The following is a 25,742-nucleotide window of genomic DNA, read 5'->3' as shown; positions in this document are numbered from 1 at the left end:
TTTTATATTTCTCTTCTCTTTTTCAAGGTCCTTTGTCTTTCAACAGTTTGATTATAATGTGTCTTTTGTGTGTGGGTCTTTTTGAGTTTGTTATACTTAGAGTTCATTGAGCTTTTTGCATTTTAGATTCTTGGTTTTCTTCAAATTTGAAGGGTTTCTTCAAATAATCTTCTTGTCCCTTTCTTTTCTCTTTCTTCTGGGATTCACATAATGCATGTGTTGGTCCACCTGATGGTGTCCCACAGGTCCCTTAGACTCTGTTCACTTTTTTATATTCTTTTTTTCTTCCTGCTCTTCAACTTGGTAATTCAGTTGTCCTATCATCAACTGTGCTGATTTTTCCCTTTTTACCTGCTTAAATCTGCTGTTGAACCCTGCTGGTATATTTTTCATTTCAGCTATTATACTTTTCGGCTCCAGAAGATCTGTTGGCTCCTTTTTATAATTTATATCTCTTCATTGATACTTTCATTTTTTGATACGTAGTTCACATAATTTCTTTCTGTTCCCTGTTTCCCTTTCTCTCTTTTAGCATATTTAAGACAACTGTTTTTAAGGTTTTTTCTGGCAAGTCTAATGACTGGAGCCTCAGGACAGTTTCTGTCCATTTATTTTGTTCCTTTGAATTGGCCATACTTTCATGTTTCTTGTGATTTTTGGTTGAAAACTGGACATTTTTATATTCTAATGTGCAACTTCGGAAGTAATGCTCTCTCCCTTACTTTTTATGTTTTGTTCTGTGTTTGTGTGTGTTTTTGGTTGTTGAAAGCCGTAGTTGTCCATTTGTTTATTGACTTTCCCAAACTATTATTGCAAAGAATGTATTTCTTGCCATGTGTGGTCACTAAAGTCTGTTCCTTATCTTTTGTTTGGCTAGTATTTTGACAGAGATTTCTTTGGATGCCACCAAACACACACACAGCAATCAAACATACATACAATAAGAGAGACAGAAAAAATCACCTCTTGCAATCTTTGTAGACTGGATCTGTGTCAGTGGCCTCATTCAGCATTCAGAGAGGTTTGCACTGAGCTTGGAGATCAAGCCAAGGCTGAATGTTTAGGATCTCTCTGAAAAGACCCAAAGTGAAAGCTCAGGGTTTTTTTCTGAGCATGAGTTTTGTCCTTGACATGGATATGGCTTTCTCAATTCCCCAGTATACAATGGGTGGATTTGAATATTCTAATTTCCCAAAGAAACTCATGTCAATGTTTGCTTTAGAGAGTCTAATGCAGGTTTAAGCTATAATCTTTTGCCTCATGCAGCTACCCGTTGTTAGTTCAACCTGCAGTGTTTCCAGCAATGTCCGTCACTTTTTTGGCCTGAGTTCTGCATTAGGTAAAACAGAGACAAATGCCTTGCATCAGACCTCCACGTACCCACTGGACAGGTTAGAACAGATATTCACTGTGTATTGGTCTTCAAAGGCTGCTGTAACAAAATACCACAGACTGCGTAGAATAAACAACAGATTTTATTTCTTCACAGTTCTAGAAGCTAGAAGTCTAAGGTCCAGTTGCTATCAGGGTTGGTTTTGGGTAAAGCCACTCTTCCTGGCTTACAGATGGCTGTTGTCTTGCTGTGTCCTCACACAGGCTCTTCTTACAAGGACACCCATCCTACTGGATTAGGGTCCCACCCTTATGACCTCAATTAACCTTAGTTCTTTCCCTTAAGGCCCTTTCTCCAATACTGTCACATTGGGGGTTAGGGCTTCAACATATGAATTTTGAGGGGGGTGCGATTCAGTCCATAACACATAATGACTTGTGGGTAAGGTCTTCACAACTCCCTCCAGAGCCAGGGACCAGAAATGTGGACTGCTAAGTTTTTAAGACCAAAACTGCTGCTGTGCTGGGGAGGACATGGGGGAAAGACAAGTAAAAAGATCACCATGAAATTTCCCACCATTTTGAAATTCCCATTTTTTGAGTCTGTGCTCATTTGGTTGCCATAAACTTTTGACTGTTTTCCAGAGTTCTGGTAAAGTTGGTACTGACAGTTCTTGGTTTTCCATGTTTCTGGGGGGAGGGCTTCAAGAACTTGGAGCTGCCTTTCCCATCAATTTGCTGATATCAGTCTAGTCCACATTTCTTGAAAGCTGAGCTCTTGTAATCCCATTGTGCCTAGAAGACAAGAGAAGAGCTAAATAAATACTGAATATGCTCGGCAATCTTTGTGAGCATCTAGGCTAACACAGTGATGGATGAGAGCTTAAAGCTTTCTGGGAACTTCAAGGCTCTGGAAGGACCACTGAGGAACGAAGAATCTGGGGACTGGAACAGACCAGAAACTGCAGGAAACTGAGATCACCAGGAGTCACAAATGTCCAAATCCAGAAATTTGAGTGTAAACATGTTCTGCTATATTATATTTATGATGATTCTTCTTCAAATGCTTCAGGATGATGTGTGCATGTGGGAAAGTTCGTTAACCCTAATGTGTATCAGTATTTTGGGATGGTTTAATTATCACTGCAAGTGGTAGAAGTACTTTGACAGAATACTTCAATTTTTATTCCTTGTTTAAAGAAGGCGTAGTATCGCCAAGCTCAACAGACTACACAAGGAGTCAGCAAATTGCATCCCAAGGGCTAAATCTTGTCTGATGTAAGTTTTTGTAAAACACATTTAATTGGAATACCACTATTCTATCATATATATATCATCTTTGGCATCTTTTGTGCTATGAAATAGAGTTGAATAGTTATGACAAAGACCATACAGTCTGCAAAGCCTAAAATTTTACTACCTGTTCCTTTATAGTGAAATTGGCTAACTGTTGCTCTGCAGCCTGGTATTTAAAGAACATTTTGGCAGGATATAACATCCTTGGTTCTCACTTCTCTCTTCAGTTTTTAGGAAATATTTCTCCATTACTATCTTGTTTTTTATGTCATTATTGAGACATCTAATGCCAATCTGATCTTTTTTTTTTTTTTTAAGCTTTGTGAGTGGACTCATCTTTGCTGGAGTTCCCGCTATTTTTTTCCCTTTAACGTCCAATGATTTTACTAGATATATATTTTGAGATTGACCATTCTGGGTCAACTGTCTCAGGTATACATTTGTTCTTTTCTGTGTTCAGATCTTTTATTTCCATAAAATTTTCTTGAATTACTAATTTAAACATAATGACCCATTGTTTTGTCTTCTTTTCAAGGGACTTCTATTATTTATAAGTTGCAAATGTTGGGTTTTCTTTGTGGATTTTATACGTCTAGGCTGGCCATATCCTTTTGTACCTATTCATTGATTTATCTTTAGTCTTGATTTTTCTAATTCTTCTACTTGGTCTCTACATTTTCAAATCTATTCTCTCTAGGTATTTTATAAAGTCTTCATTTCTGAGATGATTTTTTTCCCCTTCATTTCTTGAGTTTGTTTAACTCTTATTCCACATTTTCATATTTTTTTTGTTCATTTCTCTTCTGAGTTTTGAATTTCTTATTCAAGGGGTTCTCTCACGTCTGCACATGACTGATATTCAATGTTATTTAATTCATGTTAGGATAAGGACCAAGGTGGAGGGAGAAGAATTAAAAGATACTCAGAGGAGGAGGGGTTAAAACCGTGTAGGCTTTGGATAGTAAGTGGAGAGTTTGCCAAGACTCAACATTGAGTCCAATGTGGAGAACTGTGGGCTTTCACTAGGTGTTTGGCTTAGAAGCTTGGACTTAGTTTAGAAATTGGAGTTTCCGTTATGCAGGAATTTCCCGACAGAGCCTCAGTGTCTTTATTCGGGGAAACAACTGGAATGACTCAGAGACCTCTGAAGGACATTTAACAACATCTAGGCCATTCCCAGCATCTGAAGTTTGGGTCGCATCAGTAGCCAAGCAATCCCCCAATTTAGGAACGATCATTTTAGATTCAGTCTTTCCTGTGTCAGCTCTGCATTAAGTGTTGTTAGTATCAACTTGCACCGATGAGCCCCCTTTCCAATATTCACTATAGACATTAACAACAAGCATGTCAAGGATTCCCATAGAAAATGGGGAAAATAGACCCTATGTGCTCTAGTTACTGGAAACCCAGGGGATACACAGTTCACATTGAATAGGAAGTGTCTTATCTTTGCCCACTGTGTACCAACCCTTTCATGAACCTTAGGATTATAGGGGAAACACTGGGATCATTTTGTATGAAATAGGTAAACTTAATCATTATTTGACAAGGCCCTAGGAGAATTCTCTGACGCTGATTATTGGGATATTTGTGAAGATTCCTGAGATGTTTACCCTGTACTGTCCAAGGAGAACTAATATAATTGTTATAAATTATGTTAAATTATTTAAAAGTTTATGAGAACAAGAGTCAATTCAATACACATTTATGTTCTATTGTTTATGTGGGACTCTGCTGGGTGGAAAGGCAACAATGTAAGAAACACAAATTTGTTTTGTTTTGTTCTTAGGGGTATTAATACTAGAAGGAGGGAGAAGTCTCGACTACAACGTGGTACAAGAGAAAGAGAAATTGTGGGTTACAAAGCAGGCATGTTAATAGTCATGGGGGTGAATGAGGAAGGTTTCATTAAGGAGGAAACATCTGAAGTACATATGTAAGAACATGTAAGATTTTGCCAGGCAGAAAGAGGGACAGAAGGAGGAATTCCACGGAGAATTAACAGCACTACCAAGACAAAAGAAAATAGAGTATCTTTGGGAAATAATCAGCAGTCCTGTGGGGTTGAAGGGCAGGAGATGTGGGGCGCTGTAATGACAGGTGAGTTTGGAAGGATTAATTACTGCTAAATAATGGTGGGCCTTGAATCCAGGCTAGAGATTACAGGTTTATTTAATAAAGCATGGGAAGATGCTGAAGATCTTTGGGTAAGACAGTGACACAACCCCAGCTCTACAGGATGTGGAGGACAGATCAGAAGACTCATAACAGCCTGGGTGAAATGTATTAGGAAATGAAGTAGGATAGTGGTGCTGGTGACAGAGTGCAGGGGAGGGCTTACACATGATTTGGAGTTACGATACTACTGATTTGGAAGTGAATAGCATAGTGGTTGCTGGTATAAGAATAAGGAAGAAGTTAAGGGTGGTATCAAGATTTTATGCATTATAGTAAAATCATATTGATGCCAATTAATGCCAATAGGGTAAGAAGGAGGAGTAGTCCTCTGGATGAGAAAATAAATTGTATAGCTTGGGACAGGTTAGTATGGAAGAACACGTGGAGAGAAATGTCTGGGAGATGGTTAAAAACTCAGATTTGAAGGACTGGCCGAGATTTGGAAGTGATTTTCAAGGGTGTGAAAATTAGACTCACGAAACTGGGTGAAAATGGAGACAAGGTGGCCTTGGATGGAAAAGGAAGTGCTAGGATGTTCTTCAAAGGAAATAATTGCTAGAGGCTGGAAGATGTGCTACAGTGATGGCGGTAAGGATGATGATGATGAAGATGATGCCTTCATCATCTTCTTACATTGAGAGACAGTGCTAAATTTTCATACATATTCTTTTGTTTTACCTTGACGATCTCCTAAGTTAGGCTGTTTTATTCTTATTTGACAGGTGAGAAAACTGAGACTAAGTAATGTTAGGTGACTTGCCCACAGTCATGAAACTCTAAATTGTAGAGCTGGGCTCTGAATCCAGTTCCGTCTGCCCCCAAATTCCATGTTATCAACCACAGCATTCTTCTGCTGTAGCTCTGCCCTGAACCTGGTGAGATTCTATTTCTAGGAATTTGAAGACAAAGACTATGAACCAAGGGAAAGAGAAGAAGGACTAGAGACACAGAGATGGTAAAGTGGCATCAATGTGTGCTGAATTCACCCAGGTGTAAGACTAAATGATCCATTTCTTTGTGCTGCAAATTCAGTGTTCCAAACAAATGTTCTCGTCATTCAGGGCAACGTGGGGAATATGAATGGATCATTAAACCTCCACTTCTGAGGGTTTTGAGCAAGGTGGACTGAGTGTATTACCCACCAGTGTATTCAGAAATATAAACAAGGGCACCTGGTGGCTCAGTCGGTCAAGTGTCCAACTCTTGCTTTTGGCTCAGGTCATGGTCTTACAGTCACAGGATCCAGCCTTGCATTGGGTTCTGCGCTCAATGTGGAGTCTGCTTCAGATTCTCTCCCTCTCTCCCTCTGCCCCTCCCTGCTCATGCTCTCCATGCTCACATAAATAAAAATCTTTAAAAAAATGAGATTAAAAAAAATATATATATATATAAACAAGTGGGCATGTCCCATAGTCAGAGCTGTAGAGGGCAAGAGGCCAGTCAGTAAGGTCCAGAAGAGCTGTGGGGACCACACCTGGGTGTGGGAGCACACTCAAGAGGAGTGCTTGGTGAGCTGCAAACACGTACAAATATTGATTCTTGTTGCTGCTGTGTTGGGGGTGGTCGTGGTGGTGCTATTAGTGAAAATAGAAGTCAGTGGGAAGCAAAGGGAAAGTAGAAGTCAGTGGGGCAGAAGCAGGAGAGAACTGGGAGTGGAAGCGAAATGATGGCAGAGAGGCTGACAAGAGAAGTCGGGGATGGGTAGCCTTATAATTTTGCTGGGGTGGGAAAAAAACTGCCATTAGCTTCCATTAGAAATCAATACCAGAAAGTAACTTTGTGGGCACGATGGCATTTGTAGAAAATGCCCAGCCTTTACAGAGCTTTTGTACTCAATGAGTGCTTTCGAAGTCCCAGGAGACCTTTCTATTTGCCAAGCTTCCAGGAAAGTCCTAGACAAAAATCACTCAGCAGAGAAGAATGCCCTTAGAGCCTTTCCCTCTGTGTGGTCTCCTCACAGCCCAAAGGTGGGGGGCAGGGGTCGATGAAGGCAGCCTGCTCTGCCTCTCCCAGCCACATGGCCTAGGGCAAGTCCCTTGATAATGACTTATTAGAGCCAAAGAACATTCTGCAGATTGCAAGCTGCTTTCACTAACCTATCCCTGAGAACCCTGGGGACCAGAGTTTCATAGCATATTATGTATTTGATTAATCGTAGCAGTTGACATTTAAGAAGCAGATGTCCTTCTTACTGTTTCTGCCTTCAAAATCTTTCTATTCATCTTGTGCTCGGAAGTCTTGATCAAATTATAAACATATAATGTATTATTAGCACCAGGGTACAGGTCCAAAATTTTTTAAGTTACCTTTTGGCATCTAAAATTCGAATAGCATTTCCTATAGGATAAAAGATAGCAGAACATGGGTTATTTGCTAAGTTCTTAGAAATACCAAGACAAATGCTCTGTAACAGATAAAACCTAGAATTTGGGGGAAGTCTAGAAGTCTACAAACCCAAAAATTAACCTGTAAAAGCTTTTGATGCAATAATGTCCTTCAGTGAGTTGGATCTGGGGATGGTTAAATGTCTAAATGTGCTTTGGACTTTAAATAGGGGCTAGTGGTAAGATCTGGTTTAAAAAAATTAAGCTTTGGATTTCCAGAGATGGTCACTGGGCAGTAGCTGCTGGATGAGTCAATATCCAGCCCTAAATGGTATAATTTATACAAAATTTGTGATGTTTATGCAGTGATTAGCTTTTCGTGGATGACTTATTTAAACAAAATTTGTTAACAAATGGAAGCAGCCTAATGGCTGGAAAGAAGTAGTAATCAAGAGCCCATAGTAAATGCAGCAAAGGCACATGCGCACGCACCCCTCTCCCACACACAGGGACCATCTGGCAGAATGCCATTCAGCAGGGTTACCTCCAAGGCACAAATAGTTGCAAAATCCTTGGCAATGGCTGAATTCCCATTCCCACGGGGCTGCCTGTTCTATACACTCCAGATTATACAAGGTCCTCTGCAAATTCAATAAAGCAGAGAACACGGAGAATGAGGGAACACTGAGTAGGTACATCCGGTTAGCATAACTGACCTTGCAGTTCTCATAAATGGAGGTGCAAAGACCACTGGTCAGGGGATTAAAAAAGCCAAACTCTAATTCCTGACACAGAGGTATCAGTTGGGAAAAGAAGATCATGGGGATACATGGGTGACTCCATTGGTTACGCACCAGTCTTCTGCTCAGGTCATGATCTCGGGGTCCTGGGATGGAATGCTGAGTCCGGCAGGAAGTCTGCCCCCTCTCCTTCTGCCTTCTGTTCCCCGCTCATGCTCTCTCTTCAATAAATAAAAAATCATGAAAAAAAAAAAAAAAGAGAGAGAACACCATAGTGATATACCACCATCTTTTCTTTCTTTATACCCAAATTGACCCCTTCTTGGTGGGCACAGACCAGCCAGAAGGTCCATCAAACTGACCCATTTTCTGAACTTCTAGCAGAAGTGAGAAGAGCTACTTCCAGGACTCTCCTCTCTGGCCTGTCAAGGAGCACCGCCATTTTGAAATTGCACGTTGAATATGAAGAGACACACGGAAGGGGTCTAGGTCCCATAGCTGTTGCTCAGGGGAGAGCTCTCTGGGGACCAGGAGTATGTTTTGGACATGAATGAGTTTGGGCTACTCACCAGCCATGTGTCTGATTGCACCTGGTATCACAAAATGCCCCCTCTCCCCTCAGGCACGCTGCTGCAGGTGGGCATAAACAGGGTTTCCAGAGCTATGGGTTAACTTTAGTTCCCCCCTAGCCTCTGATATCCCCCACATCACTAGCGCTCAGTAGATTCCTAAGAAACTGAAGAGATCAAGTGACCAGTTGCTCTTCTATTTCTAATGAGGAGGAAACACTGGAGATTCCTGGAATGTCCTTCTGGAGATTTTTATGTTCTGCTGGTTTTTTCCTTATGGTGAAGAACCTCTTCTTGAGGATGCTTTTCTGTGGAGATACAAAGACAAGTCAAAAACTAAGGAGGTACACTTATTTTCTTATGTCCTCCTGTCACTCTCAGAGAGAAGCACCTGGGAATTCCCTCAAGCCCTTCTCAGGGCGATTCCTCAGTGGCGGGGATCCCTCTGGGGCCACTTTCCTCACGGGGCTCCAGCTATGACTTACTGAGGCTCCTAATACGACTGCATTCTTGCAGCACAGCATTATTGATGGCTTGCGGCTTTATGGGTATTCCCAAATATCCCCGGGATATTTCTCTTTTTTCGAGAAAAAAAATTTACTATTTTTTTGGTTCTAGCTAAAATTCGTAACTCATTACATTGTAACTACATGAAATCTCATTTCCTATGATTTTAGGAACTTGGTTTTTTTGATGATTTAGAGAAGATAGACCTCGGCTAACGTTTACCGGTATTTTAACTCAAGAGAAGGGTTTTTTTTGGGGGTGCCTGGCTGGTTCCCCAAACTCTTGATCTTGGGGTCATATGCTTGAGACTCACGTTGGGTACAGGGATCTACTTTTAAAAAAAAAAAAAACAACGGAAAAGGTTTTCTTGAGAATTTGACAATGCTGAATAGATGAAAAATTAGTTAAGGCAAAATACCATTGTTTAAAATTTCTTTAAAAACACGTTTTAAGCACTGTGAGGAACATCCTCCTTATATATATATCATTGGTGCATTTCTTCTAAATCATTCCTATCAATTCTTTAAATCAGTTTGACCGAGGAGCCTGCTGGGCCATTGCAAGCCCAGCTGCATGGGAAGGATCTGTGGGAGCGTGAGTTCGAAGGATCCCTTTGGAAAGGGGCAGCAACCACCGATCTCCACACTGGGAGGAGCCTGGGGCCACAGGCAGGGAGCCCAGGGGACAGCTGGTTGGCATGGTCCTCCAGGGTCTGGCATGCCTGGCTCCAGAGCCACAGTCCTGGGAGATCGCAGCCTGCCGGCCGAGAGGAGTCCAACCCTCCCTCCCTCCCCTGGATGGCGGTCGGTCCAAGATGGAGCATCTGTTCCCTTCAGCTTCTGAAACAATGGAACATGCTGTTTCAAATAGGGATCACATGCTGGGCAGCCAAAAACAAGCCAAGGACCCAGGAAATGTCCTCTCTGCTTGTAAGATTTTGGCAAAGGAATTTTAACTCATTTTGTGTGGGGCAACCATTTCTCTATTATCTATCTACCGTCTATCCATCCACCCATCCATCATCTACTTTTTATCATTTATTTTTCAAACCACTTTACTGAGCTATAATCCACATGCCATGAAATTCTCCATTTAAAGTGTACAATTCGTTGAATTTTAAAATATTCACAGAACGGTGCAACCACCACCACATTCCAATTTTAGAACAAATCATTTGTTTTCAAAATTGAATATGCAGAACTCCCTATTATGCATCCTTGGCTAGATTTGGAAACACACCTGTTCTCCAGGGCGGGAGGTCTCTGGCAACAATGTCTTCTCTCTTGATTCTCTTTATCCTGGGCATCTGCACGGCAGATGTGAGCAGGTAGGAGCTCCTAGAGACCGCTCTGACGGGTTGTAGCAAGGCGGCTGGTCACTTCGCACCTGTATTCTGATGGAGCAGGAGGTAGGGCTGGAGGCTCTGAGGGTCTGGCACCTGGATCAGCAGCAGAGGCCCCTTACTCCCCTTTGTACCTTCTGTCTCCCCTCCTAATCCTCAAAAGGCCTGGAAATACAATCATCCCTGTGTTCTTATCCAGACTGGCCTCTAGAGGGCAGACGATTTCCCCAGACAGAGCAGAGATGGAGGCTGTTTTCCCAGAGTCACCCCAATGGTTCCCCTGGGAGGGAGTCTTTTCTGGGATTTTCTCTTCTAGATTCCTTCCGGGTTGGCCACAGCTCATCCCAGTCCTTGAAACCTGCTTGAGGTGGGGATGAGAGGTTGTGGTTTGGCTTCTTTCTGGAAAGAAACATCTCAAATCTCTCCTACCTTATTCCTGAAAGAGCCTTCAACCATTCCTAGAGTCCTAATCTTTTTTATTTCACATAGCTTAGCCTTCAAAGTTTCTTTTTTTATTATGATAAAATATACATGAAATTTACTATATAAGGATTTTTAGGGGTTCGGTTCATTCACATTATTGGGCGGCCATCACCACCACCCACCTCCCAGAACATCTTTATTTTACAGAATTAAAACTCTGTCCTCACTGAATGATGTCTCTTCATCCCCAGTCCCTAGTAACCGCCATTCTACCTTCTGGATCTATGAATTTGACGACTTTGGGTACCTCACATAAAGAGAATCCTATATTTGTGGATTTTTGTGACTTACTTCATTCGGCATTATGTCTTCAAGATTCATCCATGTGGCAACATCGGTCAGAATTCCCCCCCCCCCCTTTTTTTTTAAAGGCTAAATACTATTCTGTTTGTGTACATGTTGTTTGTCTATTCAGCCACTGGCAGATGCTTGGGTGGTCTCCAACCCTCGGCTGCTGAGAATAAGGCTGCAGTGAACAGGGTGTACAAATATCCCTCCGAGCCCCTGCTTGCAATAATTTTGGGTCTTCATGGCCTTTTATGCCAATAGGAGAATGAGGTGACTCTACTCCAGGGCTGGGTTTCCCAATGTTTTCACATTATGGCTTACCTCCAAAATGTTTGCTTGCCCCCCTGAGGACACTGGAGAGGTCTGGAGCCCAGACAGAATCCTGGAGGGGACTCATCCCAGCTCCGTTGAGGGGGTGTATGGGATCCTCCTCACAGCACATACTGGACACGTCAGGCAGGGACCTCTCTGCCTTGGACAGCTCAGCTCCCGGGTTCCGACCCCACATAGCAAGCAAACACCCCATGGTGTGGAGTCTCTCTAGGTGTGGCTGGAAGGATGAGGTGTTCTCGCCATCTGCTCTCTCTGCTCACGCCCCCCTCCCACCCTTAGAGCACCTCTGTTTGCAGCTGCAGAGTGAGAGACATTGAACTTCACAGCCCCTGGCTGGAGCTGCCTGGAACAGAAATGTGTGTGTGCTACCGAAGCCGGTACAACAAACTCTCCAGAGCTAGAACGGGGTTAGGACGCGCAGGCAGAAGGGAGGTGTGTGAGGGGAGCTGGAAGACCATGTCCACATGGGGACTGCGGCTGCCGCTTGGAGGCAGCTAGGAGGGGTCGGTGCGAGCTGCTGGGATGAATGAGTCCATGCAAAAAAATGAGAGAGAACAGGAACACCCAGGGCTGAGTGGGGAGGGATGGGGCAGACAGGCACCTGGAGGGAAAGAAGAGGGGCACAAAGGAGAGATGGAGGTGAGTTCAGGAGCTCCTGCCCTTGTTTTGCTTTGGAGACAGTCAACTCTGTTGTTCCAGTAAGAATTTTCTTCCTCTGAGGTGTCTGGGCTGGTTCGCGAGCCTGGATGGGTCAGGAGGGCGGGACCTGCTGGGAGCCAAGGGGAAGGCGAGGAGGGAAGGGGCACAGTGGGGCTGTGACAAAGTGGCCACCAACGCGGTGCGAAATGCTTCTTTTTTAAATAGTTTATTAATCTGTTTGGCCAAACAGGTAATGGAAACTGAGAATAATAATTTGCTACAAAGTTCAGGTCATGAATGCCCCTTTCCCCTAGGAAACGAAAGACTCCATGGTCACAGAATGCACCACTGGGTTATGACAACATTTCAAAATAAGGTTTCCATTTCGTATGTAACAATGTAAACTTCAAAAATAGTAAACTCTAACCCCCACGTCCCTCTTGACAGATCTATCACAGATAGAATTTTCTGGCAGACCTAAACTGTGTAAGTAAACAGCCTGGTGCTTTAAAAGTTTCATAAAAAGGTTTACAGATTCGGTAGATAATTTTTCCATCTTGGTCATGGAGTAAAAGCAACCAGCAGTTCACAGTCTCGCCGTGTCCATCTGACATGTGCAATGCACACCGCTAGCCATGTTCCCTTACACTGGTCGTCAGCCTGTTGTTTTTGTACATGTACACACACATAGTTTTGTTTCTAAAGATTTTGTACATCTAAATTATAAGACGGCGCCAGTGACTTACAATGTCACCTCGCTTCACGTAGGTAAGGACAAAAATTCTGTAGAAGGCACTGTAATTTCTCTTGCACGATCTTACACACTCACGTGAGAGCAGGCCAGCTGGGGCTCCGACTCCTCCTTCCCTCTCTGTAACCTGGCTGGGGCCTGTCCTCCACCTGCCACCCCCAGCTCAGCCACCGCCGGTGGGTCCCGAAGTCCGTTTGGACCTTTCTGCTTCCTCTCTTGGCATCCATCCCTCCATCCATCCTCCAACCACTCAAAGTGACTTACAGTTGTCTTTTGGTTCATTTGAAATCCCTTAAAATTAAGAGTACAGCTCTGGTATAAAACAAAATGTGACCCTACCATAGCTGGAAAATAATCACAGTGTGCAATGTAATTTGCAGTTGCTAAGATTCAAAACACGCGCCCTGCCTCTTGTCCCCCCGAACACTGACATGGACTTTGACATTCATTTCGAAAGGGCCGGAGGCTCGTCTCTTCTCTTCCACTTGGAACTGGTACCCTTGGGTGAAAGGTCTGATGTGGGAAAAGTGCAAGCAAATTGGACATGCCAATAAATACCGTATAACTTACCGCAGGTTACCGGAACTGTACAGGTATGTACACACCTTACCCAACCGAGGGTTCCCCCGTCCGGAGCAGACCTCCGAGGCCCTAACCCGAGCGTGAGCGATCGCCGCAGAGTCCTGCAGGGCCGCGGTCAGCGCGCGAAGGAGGGCCGGGCCCTTCGGCTCTTGCTCTGAGGCCCCGAGCCCGGGTCCGCGCCGCCCTCTGCCGTCTCCTCCTTCTTCCTCACTTTGAGGCGGGTGAGAAGCTTGATGAGCCAGACGTCCCACTCCTCGGGCAGAAGCAGGAGGAGGAAGCCCAGGCCGATGATGATGATGGCGATAACCCGCACCCCGTTGAAGACTATCTTACTGGTGTAGTGATCCACCACTGCGCGAGACAGAGAGAAGCCCGGTTACTCCTAGACCCGGCCAGGCCCAGGCGCAGGGTGGGGCCCCGGGGTCGCCTCGTGCGCCGGCGCGGAGCTGCGGTCTTGCTTGACCGCGGAATCTTCCTCGGCGTGGCTTTGCTCCAGGCGGGCGCGGGCGGCCTCATAATTTTTTTAACAGCCCTCGGGTGTGAAACTCCTCCAGACTGACCTGGCACCGCAGTTCAGACACTGATATGCACCTCAAGTTTAACTGTGGCCAGTTAAACTGAGTGACCCCTGGGTGGCAGGACGCTGAAGACGTGACTGCTTTCTTCGTATTTTTGGTACTTTTTGGGTCTTCTACAATGATTTTTTTTTTTAAGTTTTTATTTATTTGAGATAGAGCGAGGGAGAGAAAGCGAGAACCAGCAGCGGGGTGGGGCAGAGGGAGAGGGAGAAGCAGACTCCCAGCGGAGCAGGGAGCGCCCCCCGCCCCTCCGCCCACCATATAGGGCTCCGTCCCAGGACCCTCAGACCATGACTTGAACTGACGGTGGACGCTTAACCAATTGAGCCTCCCCCCCACGCCCCAGGGGGACACTCCTGCAATGACATTTTACATTTATAATTTCAAATTATATTTATAATTTAAAAGCGTAAGTGCCCAGTATATGCATATATACAATTTGAAGACCAGACTCACACTGCTTTTTAGAAGATGTAAATTATTGTTCTGCCCCAGGGCACCATTAGCAGAGGCTTTGAAGCGCCCTGGGTCATCACTAAGTATTAAGGCTTCTTAAAGGTCTGCAGGCCCATGGCTCCTACCTGACTCACATCAGGTGAGGGAATGAAACGCGAAGCAGGTTTAATAAGAATCCACCTCATCATTCTCTCCTCAGCTAAATGGTCAAAAACATTGGGGATATTGGAGTTTTTGTTTTTGTTTTTTTGGTTTTAATTCCCTGTTTTCTTAATTAAGCCCGACAAAGCAGATTTGGGGCCTGCCCTTTGCGCAATAGGCACCCACTGCGTTTCTTTTCTATCATTTGGTGAAAGAGGGTTTGCTGAGTTAGAGCAGGAGGCCTTGGAAAACCGACCGCTGCCACCTGTGGGCCTCCTCCAGCTGCCCAGGAGGTGGCCCGGCTCCCCCCTTCTCCCCTTCAGGGTCCTCCGCCTCCCCTGCCTTCCCCCTCCCCCTCCCCACCTGACTCTCACCTAGTCTATAGGGCATCAGAGAAAGAGAAAGGGATGAAAGTTAAACGCGAAAAAGAAAAATGTTTGCAGCCCGGTTGTGGAATTAAAGTGCCTCTTTTAAATAAGTCAGGCAGAGAAACACAAGTATCATATGATTTCACTCATATGTGGAATTTAAGAAACAAAACAGATGAACATAGAGGAAGGGAAGGAAAAATAAAGTAATAAAAACAGAGAGGAGGGCAAACCTTAAGAGACTCTCAACTCTAGGGAACACACTGAGGGTTGCTGGAGGGGAAGGGGTGGGCTGGTGAGGTGACGGGGTAGCTGGGAGGCGGGCATTAGGGAGGGCACTCAGTGGAGCAAGCCCTGGGTGTTCTATGCAACTAGTGAATCACTAAATTCTACCTCTGCAAATAGTAATATACTATATGCTAACTAACTTGAATTTAAATGAAATTTAAAAAAAAGAAATAAGAAAGAACATCATTTGAGATATAAAAAATAATAAAGTGCCTCTTTTATCTCACTGTAATTCAGAAATACTTGAATTTTTGGGACGCCTGGGTGGCTCAGTCATTAAGCCTTGCCTTCGGCTCAGGTTGTGATCTCGGGGTCCTGGGATCGAGTTCTGCGTCGGTCTCTCTGCTCAGCAGGGAGCCTGCTTCCCCCTCTCTCTCTGCCTGCCTCTCTGCCTACTTGTGATCTCTGTCAAATAAACAAATAAAATCTTTTAAAATAAAAAAGAAATACTTGACTTTTCAATAATGAAAGAACGTTCGGTACATTCGGCACACGGGGACCATCCATGAGCAGGGCACACAAGCAGCTCCAGCAGTAAACATCACAGCATGTTGGAAAGCCACCGGACCCCGCTCTCAGACATCGGGCCATGGTGGATCCCTTTGCTTCTCTTCTCCAGTTGCGAACTGAATGTGATTCCTTTCTCGGACACACGATCAAACCGTGCAGGGGAGTAATAAGAAGAGATTCTCACTGACCTCTCCGACATCTGGCTGTATGAGACAGGTCAAGTGGGCCTCCACCTAGGAGCTCATGAATGTCCCTCAATAAAAGCCCTTACATGCTTCCTGGCAGTGTGACTGCTGCGACTACAACGATGGAGTGAGGTGTGGGGGATAAGCTGATGCGTTATCTCTCCAGCAGCTCTGGGACTTTCAGCATTTTGAAATGTCGGGTGAGGGTCGGTCCTGCCTTCACTTTTAGGGGAGACAAGCTAAGGCCCGGAGGGGTGATAAGCTGGGACCACCATCCTCCAGGTGGGCAGGACCAGTGCCCAGATGCCCCGGCCAGGCCTTCTTCCCCACACTGCCCTGAAGTACCCCGAAAAGAGTCTGGGGCCAGGGACAGGCATGTGCAGAACACGTGGGACAGGAGGAGAAAAGAAATCACAAGAAAAGGCTTAGGAAACTGAGAGCTGTTTTGCTTACTGATGCCACATCGGACAGGATAAAGATGTGCCATTCCCTGGGTGAATCCTCTAGTGGCCTGTGGGTAGGAGGGTCGGGATGGATGTGGCTTTGGGGGAGGGGCCTGTGCCAGGGCCAAGGGGGTGAGCGTGATGGAGGGACCGGACTTATAGACTTATGAACCCTTCTCTGGCTAAGAACAGGCCGGATGGGGCCGTCAGGGGTGAGGAGGGGGCTCCGGGAAGAAAATCCAAAACAGACACCAGAATGAACCAGCAAAAGGAAGGTGGGGAGGGGCTGTCGACCACAAGTTTTTGGAAGAGCCGAGCTGCCAGGTGATTACTTTGGTGAGTCCCCAGGGAGAAAGCACAGCAAGGTCCGGAGGAACTGGCCAGCGTGCTCTCGAGCTTCTGGGAGGTGCGAACAATGTTTGTGTTTCCTCAGTTTACAAACACTACGCCATCCCTGTCACAGCCCAAGCACCCTTTCCCCTCCAGAAAGTCACTTACAAAACTGAATATTTTTCCTGCTACCCCATTTTCCAAGCTTATTACTAAGATTAATGAGATTCATCTCTGGTTCCCACACCAGTTAGAACCTAGATGGCTGGAGACCGTCATATGTCGGGGTGGTGAGTGAAAACCCAGGCAGTCTGGAGAGACAGCGTGTATGCAACACACGCCAACCTTCTACCCAAGTGCCTTCTTTCTACACCGAAGGGCAGCGATGCTTTCCATACAGGCACAGCAAGACTGCATGCGAGTGTGTGTGTTTGGGAGTGGGAGTATGTGTGTGTGTAAGTGTGTGAGTGAGTGTGTGTGTGAGTGTGTGTGTGTGTTCAGGCAGAGAGAGGAAGCCATACAGGCTTACCTGCATTCACAGGTACACTGAGGACGATTCCAACAGACATCAGAGTGGGATACGTAACAGCGATTCCAAAATTTAATACGATATTGAATGCTGAAATAAAGAACAGAAGAAGGGTATTATTCGTGCCTGGCCCTGGACTGCCGCCCTCCCTGGTCCGCACCCCCGGCCCCCAGCTTCTCTGGTGAGGCTGGAGTCAGGGACTTACGACTGCCCTTTGCTGTGACTCAGGCAGCCTGGGTGGGGATCAGGGACAAATATCCCAAAGAAGCAGCGTTCCTCCTCCCCTCCTGAGCTCTGAAGGAGAGCAAGGAAATTTGGAAAAGGTCGTCAGTGAAAGGCGCTGGAAGAGAGGAGTGGGATGGTGGACTCAAGCCACTAACTTGGCTTTTCTCCGTTGCCGGTGGTGACTCTGGGGGAGGACGGCCAGGTGCCTTGGGTTATGCATTCTGAGATGGGGACTGGGGGAGACCCATCCCTGGCTACTTTCCTGCCTAGGACCAGCCTCCTACCAAGTAATCGTGGTGACGATATTCATCGTAATGATAACTGAGAAAAGGCACTGGGCTCTGACTCCCCTCAGACCTTCACCGGCCGGCTCCCTCCCGGGCCTGTAAGGACTGTTCTGCTGTCGGGAGGTCACGCGCAGCACTGTCCGGAGTGGCGGTGCCCCTGGCTACTGCTGCCAAGCCTGCGGTTCTGGAGTTAGAACCCGGTGGACACAAGGGTCTTGAAGAGCACTGGGGACTTAACGATAGAATGCTGCTCTTCATGAGGGCACAGTTTACAGATGGCCCTGGAGCTGCCCGGGGCCCGCTAGTCCGTGTCTCTTGGGCCGGGGTCAGTCAGCACTTACTCAACAAGAGGACTGAAAATCCACAAAGGTTCCCCCATGGAATGTCATGGAACGAGCTCCAGTATTCCACTTTGGTGAAGTAGAGGATGACGGGGATACAGGTGATGAAGAGGATGTTAAACACGCCCAAAATGGACAAAAATAAGGCGGCTTCTCCGAACTTAGCACTGCCCAGGAGGAGCTTGAATAGAACCTGCCGGAGAAAGCAGAGGAGGGTGGGTGACGGCTCGTCCCTGCCGCCATCATGCCACTGGGGCGGGGGGTGCGCCCGAGGAGGCTGGGCCGGGGGTGCTGGGTCGCAGCCGGGGTATGGGCAAATGCGGCCTCACTCGGCCTTCAGGGAGAGGGTGGTGGGGTTAGTGATAGGTGCGCGGCACAAGCACCCGGACCTCGGCAGCGCCCCGGGGGACAGCGACACATCTCTGGCCTCATGGAGGGCATCTCCGGGAGTCACGGCTCTGACACGAGGCTCCCTTTGTGTTGCAGTCAGGACAGCACGTCCCAGCTTCAGGGCGTCCGAAGACGGGGACGCAGCAGAACTTAGAGCTGCCACGAGGATGCATTCCTCTGGGGACCTCGGTTTTGAATGACACAGCCAGACCCCCGGGGCAAAGGGCTTTGGCTGTGAAGACATTTTCTATAAATCGAAGGTAGAGAGATTGTAATGCTCACAGCTCATCTCTGCTCCACACCCCCCGCCCCGTTCCAGAAACAGCGTGGGGTTTAGCAGCGTGCACCCCGCTTTGACTTCTTGCACCTGTTCTTGTCTGTATGTATTTCAGGTGTGTGAGGCCCAGGAGAGGGACAGACGTGCCTGGAGTGGCCGGGAAGCTTGGAGGACAGGGGCAGCCGCCCCCGTGTTCCGGGGACCCAGCCACCACCAGGGAACGGATTTGGGTCCAGCTCGAGTCTCTGCACAGTTGTGTCTCCCACTTTGCCTGCCTCTTCCTTTTTCAGCCACTTCACCAATCTTTTCAGGTATTTCTGGGCATTTGCGCACGAAGCATGAAAAGAGGAATAAATTGCTTTCAGCCTTCCACCCACTGGCCTCTCTGGATAAAGATCAGGCCGTGGGGGAGATGGGAAAGGGGAGTCGAAATCAGAATTATCTGTGTTCATCGCAGATTGCATTTCTGTGTGCCCTGCTTCCCGTTAGCATGCAGCTGAGTGAGGCCAGCAGAGTGTGGCCTGGTCCCATCTTCTGCATTCGAATAGTGGCTTTGAAGCCTCACAGTGGTGTGGGGCTATTGTGTCTTCCTGGGAGATGGGTCCCAGAGCAGGTAGACAGCGTGTGTGCCTCTGGCTGTGGGCAGTGAGGGCGGGGAGCTGATGAGGACGGGAAGGTACAGTCATTTCCCATTCTCAAACCACAGAATGTGTTACACACAGACCTGGCAAAAAACAAAGTGCCTTTTCTAACTCTCTCCCGTACTTCATTTTCCTGTCTTACGGCCTGGATCCACGAAGGGCTGTGGGTCTCCAAGCTAAAACCTCATTCCTCGTTGCATCCTCCAGGTCGGGGTCCCAACTTGGAGGCCCGAGAAAATCTGGAGTCTTCCCTCTGGAGGTGAAGGGATGAGAGAGGAAGCGAGGAGGGAGGAGAGAGAGCAGCAGCCAGAGCCGTGGCGGGGGAGGGGAGGCGTGGGGGGTCAAACACGGCTTCATCCAGCCCTGCAGTTGGGACATGCTTTCTAGGGCTTCCCCACATTTTGTCAAAAATGTGTTATAATACCCGTATCACAGGAGTTGGGTTTCTATTTATTCAGCCTACAGGCAATGCTTAAAAGGCATGCGGATTCATGCTGAGTCCCGGTGGCTGCCCAAACTGTGCCATGAAAGATTTCAGTGATGAGGCTGCCCAAACTATTTGCATCATCTCTCCAAACACCGAGCCAGCCCCCCGGGGGCGCCGGTCCTTCTCCAGTCCTTGCCAACCAAAGAAGTCATGAAAATTCGTCGCTGCCCGTCCACTGTTCTGCCTGTTTTATGCCCAGTGCTGCAAAGAGATGGCCCTTGATGGAAAGGTCTAGAGAGCCGGAGCCAAAGCCGAGAGTGGGTGTGTCTCATCCCTGCGAGTCTGTCCACACACTGAGAAGAGCTGCTTGGCTTAAGGCACAGATGCCATCCAAGATGCCCCACGTGAGCCCGGCCAGCCGGCTGAGACCCGCTCTGAGGGCTCGCTCCCCGCGCATACCTTGTACAGGGCAGACATGGACGCAGAGCCCACCACCAGCGCTATGCCGATGACAGAGTGGCTGTGGAAGCCGTCGGCGTAGGTCATCATCACGATCCCAGCAATGGCGAGGATGGCGGCCACGATCTGCACAGAAGGGAGGAAACAGCGGTGAGAGGGTGGGGGGCCGTGGGACGGGCCACCGAGGTGGAAACGCTCAGGAGAGTCTCATGCGAGGGAAGAGAGTGGGGTCTCCTTTCCAGTTCTCTGGAAAACAAATGGGATTTCTGTTCTTGCTTAGGAAAGCTTTGTGCGATGGAACCCCTGGAACAGCTGGTGGCAAGGAGACCTGCTGTGGCCCGGGGTCACCTGGTGGCCTGGGGTCACCTGGTGGCCCGTCCCCCGTGGTGCTGGGAGACCGCAGAGAAGGCGGTCATGATGCCAACAGCAGGGGCCCTGGCCCTGACGAAGTTTGGTAGACCACCCTGGGAATGACCCCAGTTCCTGCCGAACCTTCTGAGAGCACGTGACATCTTGCCTCTTAGACACGTCGTATTTTAACAGAGAGGGGACTGGACGTGGGGCCCACTTAGCACGCCACGCCGGCGGTAGGGTCTTCCAAAAGAATGAGTGTCGTGTGCCAAAGGGCCACGGTGTCCTACCCCTGGGGGCGCCGGGCCTTTCCTGAGCTGCGACGGGGCGCTCCCCCCGCAGCGCCCCCCATCCTGGGACCGTCCCCACCCAGACTTCCCATGTTGAATGGACGCCCCAGGGAGATGTACCCATTTCTGCTGCTGCGCAAAGTGAGGTTGTCGATTACACAGGAGACTGACTACTTGGGACAAATTTTGAAAAGGAGAAATGCATCCGCACAGAGAGTAAGTACAGGTTCTAACTTGGGGTGGTCAGGAGCTGCGTAAACGTCGCTGGTGCGGAATGGGGCTGGGAGTGCTGCGGGCAGAACAGAGATGTTGCCTCGACTGGATTCACCGGCAGCGCTATCCCTCTTAACGGCTCACTCAAAATTGACCCCGGCTACCGGTAACAACCTCAAGTAGCCCCCGTTTACGAAGTGGTCACAGGAGAAAGGTTTTCTATGTGATCGTATCATCCATTTCATTTTGTAAACATGAAAGCTTTGGCTCAGAGAGGTCACGGCAACATGCCCGAAGTCACAGAGCTGGTGTGTGGCTGAGCGGGGATGTAAAATTTCAGGGCTGATTGCAAAATCCGTGTTGACCTACAGAAACAGGAAAAGCAGGATTCAAAGAATAGTTGGCTACAGCCAACTCTGAGGTTTGAACTGAGGTTTCCTTTCTGGCTTCAGCGTGATGTTCTCAGGTTAGCGAAAGGAAACCTGGCAGAGTCTCACACACTGTGAGTTCTAGAATATTCCTTGTGCAGTATCTTCCAGTGATGCGAACTCTGCCCATGCAACAGCAACACCGAGGCTCTGGAGAGGCTGCCAGGGAACTGACTGCCTACGTGTCCTTGATTCGTAGCTCACTGTCAGCCCTCATTCTGCATCACACGCTGACTCTGTTTCTTATGCAAATGCTACCCGCACTGAGTACAACCGCTCACCCAGAGAAGGAAACAGAGATCAGGAAGACAAGCGACTTTTCCCTCCCTCTGGGAGAAGAAAGGGGCACATGACAAGGCAGGTGGGGAAAGAGGTAGGCTTCTGGCCCAGGAGACACAGATAATGCAAAGATGCTGCTTGGAACAGGTTGACCTCGCTAGGCACCTAAGGTCCACAGGGAGAGAAATAACTAGAAAAAAGAGGAAGGGAAGAAGAGAGCTGAATTTCAGATGATTTGGTGCATTTCCAGAGGTGCCTGAGTTTTTCCAAACTTGGGGCTTTAGTTTCAAGGATGTGAAGGAACCCAGGGGTTGATTTTCTCCTGAGGACTTACAAGGCTGACTCCAGCCTCTTCCTTTGTCATCTCTACTGATTCAGTAATAAAGGGCTGCGAGCCCCCTCCTCCCCCAGCCCCTACACAGGGCTGTGCTGTGCCTCAGAGCTGAGCATAGGGGCTGGCGGGGGACAGGTAGAGCCCTCCAGGCCATACTTGAGGAGTCCAGGCCCCCAGAGGTCATTGTGACAGGTGGCATCAGGGGACGGTGGTCCCCCAGCTCCCACCTCTAGCTCTCTTAGAAGTCCCTGTCCCGGGTCACAGGACCGGCCTGCTCTATATTGTGGGCCACCCTGTCTCCTGGAGCCAGTAGCCATGCTGGGACGCCCCCGGCCCTGAGCCTGGGGCCCACCCAATGTGCTGGAGCCAAGCTCACTCTTCATGCCCCAGACAGCAGAGCAGATCCGAAACACCCTATGGGTTTGGGGGGGCAGAGCCTAGATAGACGTTCTTCAAGCATGACATTCCCTTCAAGATCCCAGTTCTGTCCTTAGAAACGACTTAAATGTACACTTTACATTTATACCATAACATATCCAGGCTTCTTGGTTTGCACTCGGGAATGCTGACTGCCTACTTGCTGCACTATGATGTACTTTCCAGGAAGGCCAGGGGGGCTGTCCTGTGGTCTCACATGCCCCCCATCTTCTAGATCAGGGTGTCCCCGGGGGAGAATGTTGAGTCGGAGGAGAAAATAAAGCAAAGTAGACAACTGAACTTGTCCCCGCCTCTCTTTTTCCCCACCTTCTACCGCCCTCCACATATCCCGCGCACCTGTCCGAAAACAGGGACTCGGGGCTTCAGACTCACGGGAAACAGTGGCCCTAGCCCTGGAAAGGGTGAGCACCACCATCTCTACTTCGGCTGAGGGGGCCGGGGGTGGTGGGGGAGGGAGCTGGAGGGGGAGGAAACGTAGGCACAGGAGACACCGAGGTCAGCGTGCTGCCCATCCCCCTCTTGCTGGTATAGCCTCACTTTCCCTGGTGACCCCAAGGCAGCCTGCCAGGCCCCCGGGGCTCTTCCCTGCCTCCCCCATGGTCCCTTGCTCCCTCTCCAATGTCAGGCTGAGGGGCAGGAGGCAAACTCCTTGAGCATCAAGGAGGAATGAGGTGGGAGCAGCACAGAATCTGACCACCTCTCAGACAAGCTCTCCGCTCTGCTCAGACTGGGATGGGCTGTGCATCCTCTGCCACACCGAGCCCTGTGTCCTGTGCTGTGGATGTGTACATCCTGGGGCAATTCTGAGCCACAGAAAGGACAAATTGGAAATATACGCCCCCTCCCAGCTCCTGGCTGCTCTTACCCACTCAGACTATTAAATTTCAGTGGGGATCGTCGAGTGGACCCTTCTGATTTCAGGGCATGGGAAGCGGCCAGTGGTGAGCCCTCCAGGGCTCCCCCAGGCTCTGTGGGTGCTCTGGGTACCCCCCAGGTGGCAAGGGACAGCCTCCCAGATGCAAGGCAGTTGGGATCAGACACAAGAGCTACCTTTCAGGGACAGACCCTCATGAGATGCTGAGGGCGCTTGTCATTACCAAAAACATCACCTAGAACCCGATATGGGAACTGGTCTTGGAAAAGGCACAGGACCCCCAGGAATGGGCTACGGGGGTTTGAAGGCCCACCAGAATGATCTCTCAGATCTCTCTCGCTCCCGTGCCAGTCCCTCCTGGTTGGAGGGCCCTGACTATGGTGGGTGGTCGCCACTAGCTCCTCGGCCCACAGAGAATCCCATCTCCCGTGTCCCCTGAGCTGGGTGTGGGGGGTGGGAAGGTCTCACCCCAAATGCCCTCTCTCTCTCCAGCTGCTGACCACAGCTGGGTGGGCTTCGGCTTCATGCACCCCGAGTTCTACTTGCTCTCATTCTATTGCTGCTTTTTCTACATAAAACTGCCTCCTTCGACGTTCATCTGTTCTGACGCGGTCACCCACAACACTGGGCTAATCCAACAAAGCCTCCAACTGAGAAAGAACGACAGAAATAACACCGAGGAAGAGAACCGTTACCGGATTTTACGTCGGGCATACACCATCTGATTTGATTCTCACTGCGGTTCTCTGAAACGAGCGCTTGTCTATCTTAAAATGAAGTAAGAGGCTCAGAGACGTTCAGTGACTTGCTCAAGGCCCAACAGCTTATAAGAGTGGAACCAAGATCCAAACCCTGGTCTCCTGACTCTAGACGAGAGCACCTCCCTGCGGGGTCAGAAAGTCTGAGTCTGGAGAGCCAGGGAACACACAGAAAGCACAGAGTCGAAGGGTGACACAGTGGGCTCCTTTCCACGGTCACCTCTGATGCCCTAAGTGGCCGGGAGGGATATGGATCTCTCGGGCGTGAGATGTTTGCTGCTGCTTGGTCAGTCCATGGGCCTGGACCAGTTGGATGTTTTGCAGGAACCACAGCCCTTGTGGTGTGAGTCATCATCTTAATAAACACAGGTGGGCCGTGCAGTCGGTTCCCACCAGAACAGCTGTTCCCACCAGCATAATGCTGAGCCTCCTTCAGCTGCTTTTTGTCTCTCAGGCTCATATGCTTGGACCTCCGGGAAGGGGAAAGGGTCAGTTCCCTTCAATCTTTGGAAATTCTGTGCCAGCTACCCCAACAGTCTGAGAGAAACCTTAAGAGAACCCTCGTACCAGTTGGATACTATCTGGGATCTGAGTTCCCATCTGTTCTCAAGGGGAAATTTCCCATCCTACCTGCCACTGAGGGGGTCTTCCAGACTTTTCTAGCTCTCTGAACTCTTAAAGAGGAGAAGAGGGGAATCTGCCGTGACGTGGAGCGGGAAACCCTCAGAGGGCAGGTCGCACGCTTCTCAGAGGAGTGATGATCGTTAGAGACCCACAACCACACACAATCCCATTGCCAACACCAGCCTCTTAGACCTTCATGTCAGGACCAGCCTAGTGATGGCTTCAGTGCAGGATTTTGTTCCGTACATAGCGGTCAGCTCAGACCAACTGGCCAAGTGCCCAGGATGGCTGGACTGGATCACTATTGGGGAGACAACCCTCTCATCCATGAGCAGCGACAAAGAAAAGATCTGGGTGTGCCATGCTGGTCTCTCTGAGTCTAGGAGGGTTTCAAGTGTTTTCCAACTCCTTCTCTTAACCTCAAAAAAAAAAAAAAAAAAAAAAAAAAACCGTCCTGCTTAGAGACAGAATTCACCTTGAAGTTTCTCTTCCCAATGAACAGGATCCCGTTTGGAATTTGCTTTGGACATCAGAATCTTGCCAAAAAGTTTTATAAATTCCCCTGGGATGCTGCATCCAAATAAAGTCATGAAGGGCCCTGGGACCTCTGAGTCTTCAGAGTCCAGCCAGGCGGGCGGACGGACAGACTACTGCTGGAAGTGCCCGCATTTCTTGGGGAGGTGCATTAGATCATTTATTTGCTAAAAGCTTTTCTGGGTGGTTAGCACAGGGAGTGAGTTTTTATTCCAGAATTAACACTAAGTCTCAAAACAAATTTTCCCCCTACTGCAAGCTAAAAATACTCCTCAGCCGTTGACTCATGTCCCCACTGCTGTTTGAGTAACTAGGTGGGTGTGAATCCTCCACCAGGGTGATGTCATTGTTCCCAGGACAATGAGCAAAGGACACAAGTA

At 48.3% G+C, this 25,742-nt stretch overlaps 1 protein-coding gene and 1 long non-coding RNA gene across 2 annotated transcripts in view; one reads left to right on the top strand and one right to left on the bottom strand.

Moving 5' to 3' along the window:
- Positions 1-13,261: 13,261 nt before the first annotated feature.
- Positions 13,262-25,742, bottom strand: part of SLC35F3 (solute carrier family 35 member F3) — a 113,397-nt gene continuing 100,916 nt past the window's right edge. The window contains exons 4-7 of the mRNA XM_013048580.2: positions 20,240-20,365; positions 18,046-18,238; positions 17,193-17,282; positions 13,262-13,715 (exon numbers count right to left, since the gene is read on the bottom strand). Coding sequence (XP_012904034.1) covers positions 13,480-13,715; positions 17,193-17,282; positions 18,046-18,238; positions 20,240-20,365 — 645 coding nt within the window. The 3' untranslated portion in view covers positions 13,262-13,479. The remainder of the gene's footprint in view (positions 13,716-17,192; positions 17,283-18,045; positions 18,239-20,239; positions 20,366-25,742) is intronic.
- Positions 20,299-22,851, top strand: LOC123393916. The gene is made up of 2 exons (XR_006608749.1): positions 20,299-20,389; positions 20,520-22,851. It is a non-coding gene; the product is annotated as an uncharacterized LOC123393916 (long non-coding RNA).

Source organism: Mustela putorius, unplaced genomic scaffold (assembly GCF_011764305.1).
Source record: "Mustela putorius furo isolate JIRA1106 unplaced genomic scaffold, ASM1176430v1.1 tig00001075_pilon_pilon_pilon, whole genome shotgun sequence".
In the NCBI taxonomy this organism is placed as follows: Eukaryota; Metazoa; Chordata; class Mammalia; order Carnivora; family Mustelidae; genus Mustela; species Mustela putorius.
Note: the sequence above shows the minus strand (reverse complement) of the source record. Positions and strands in the feature narration are given on the sequence as shown.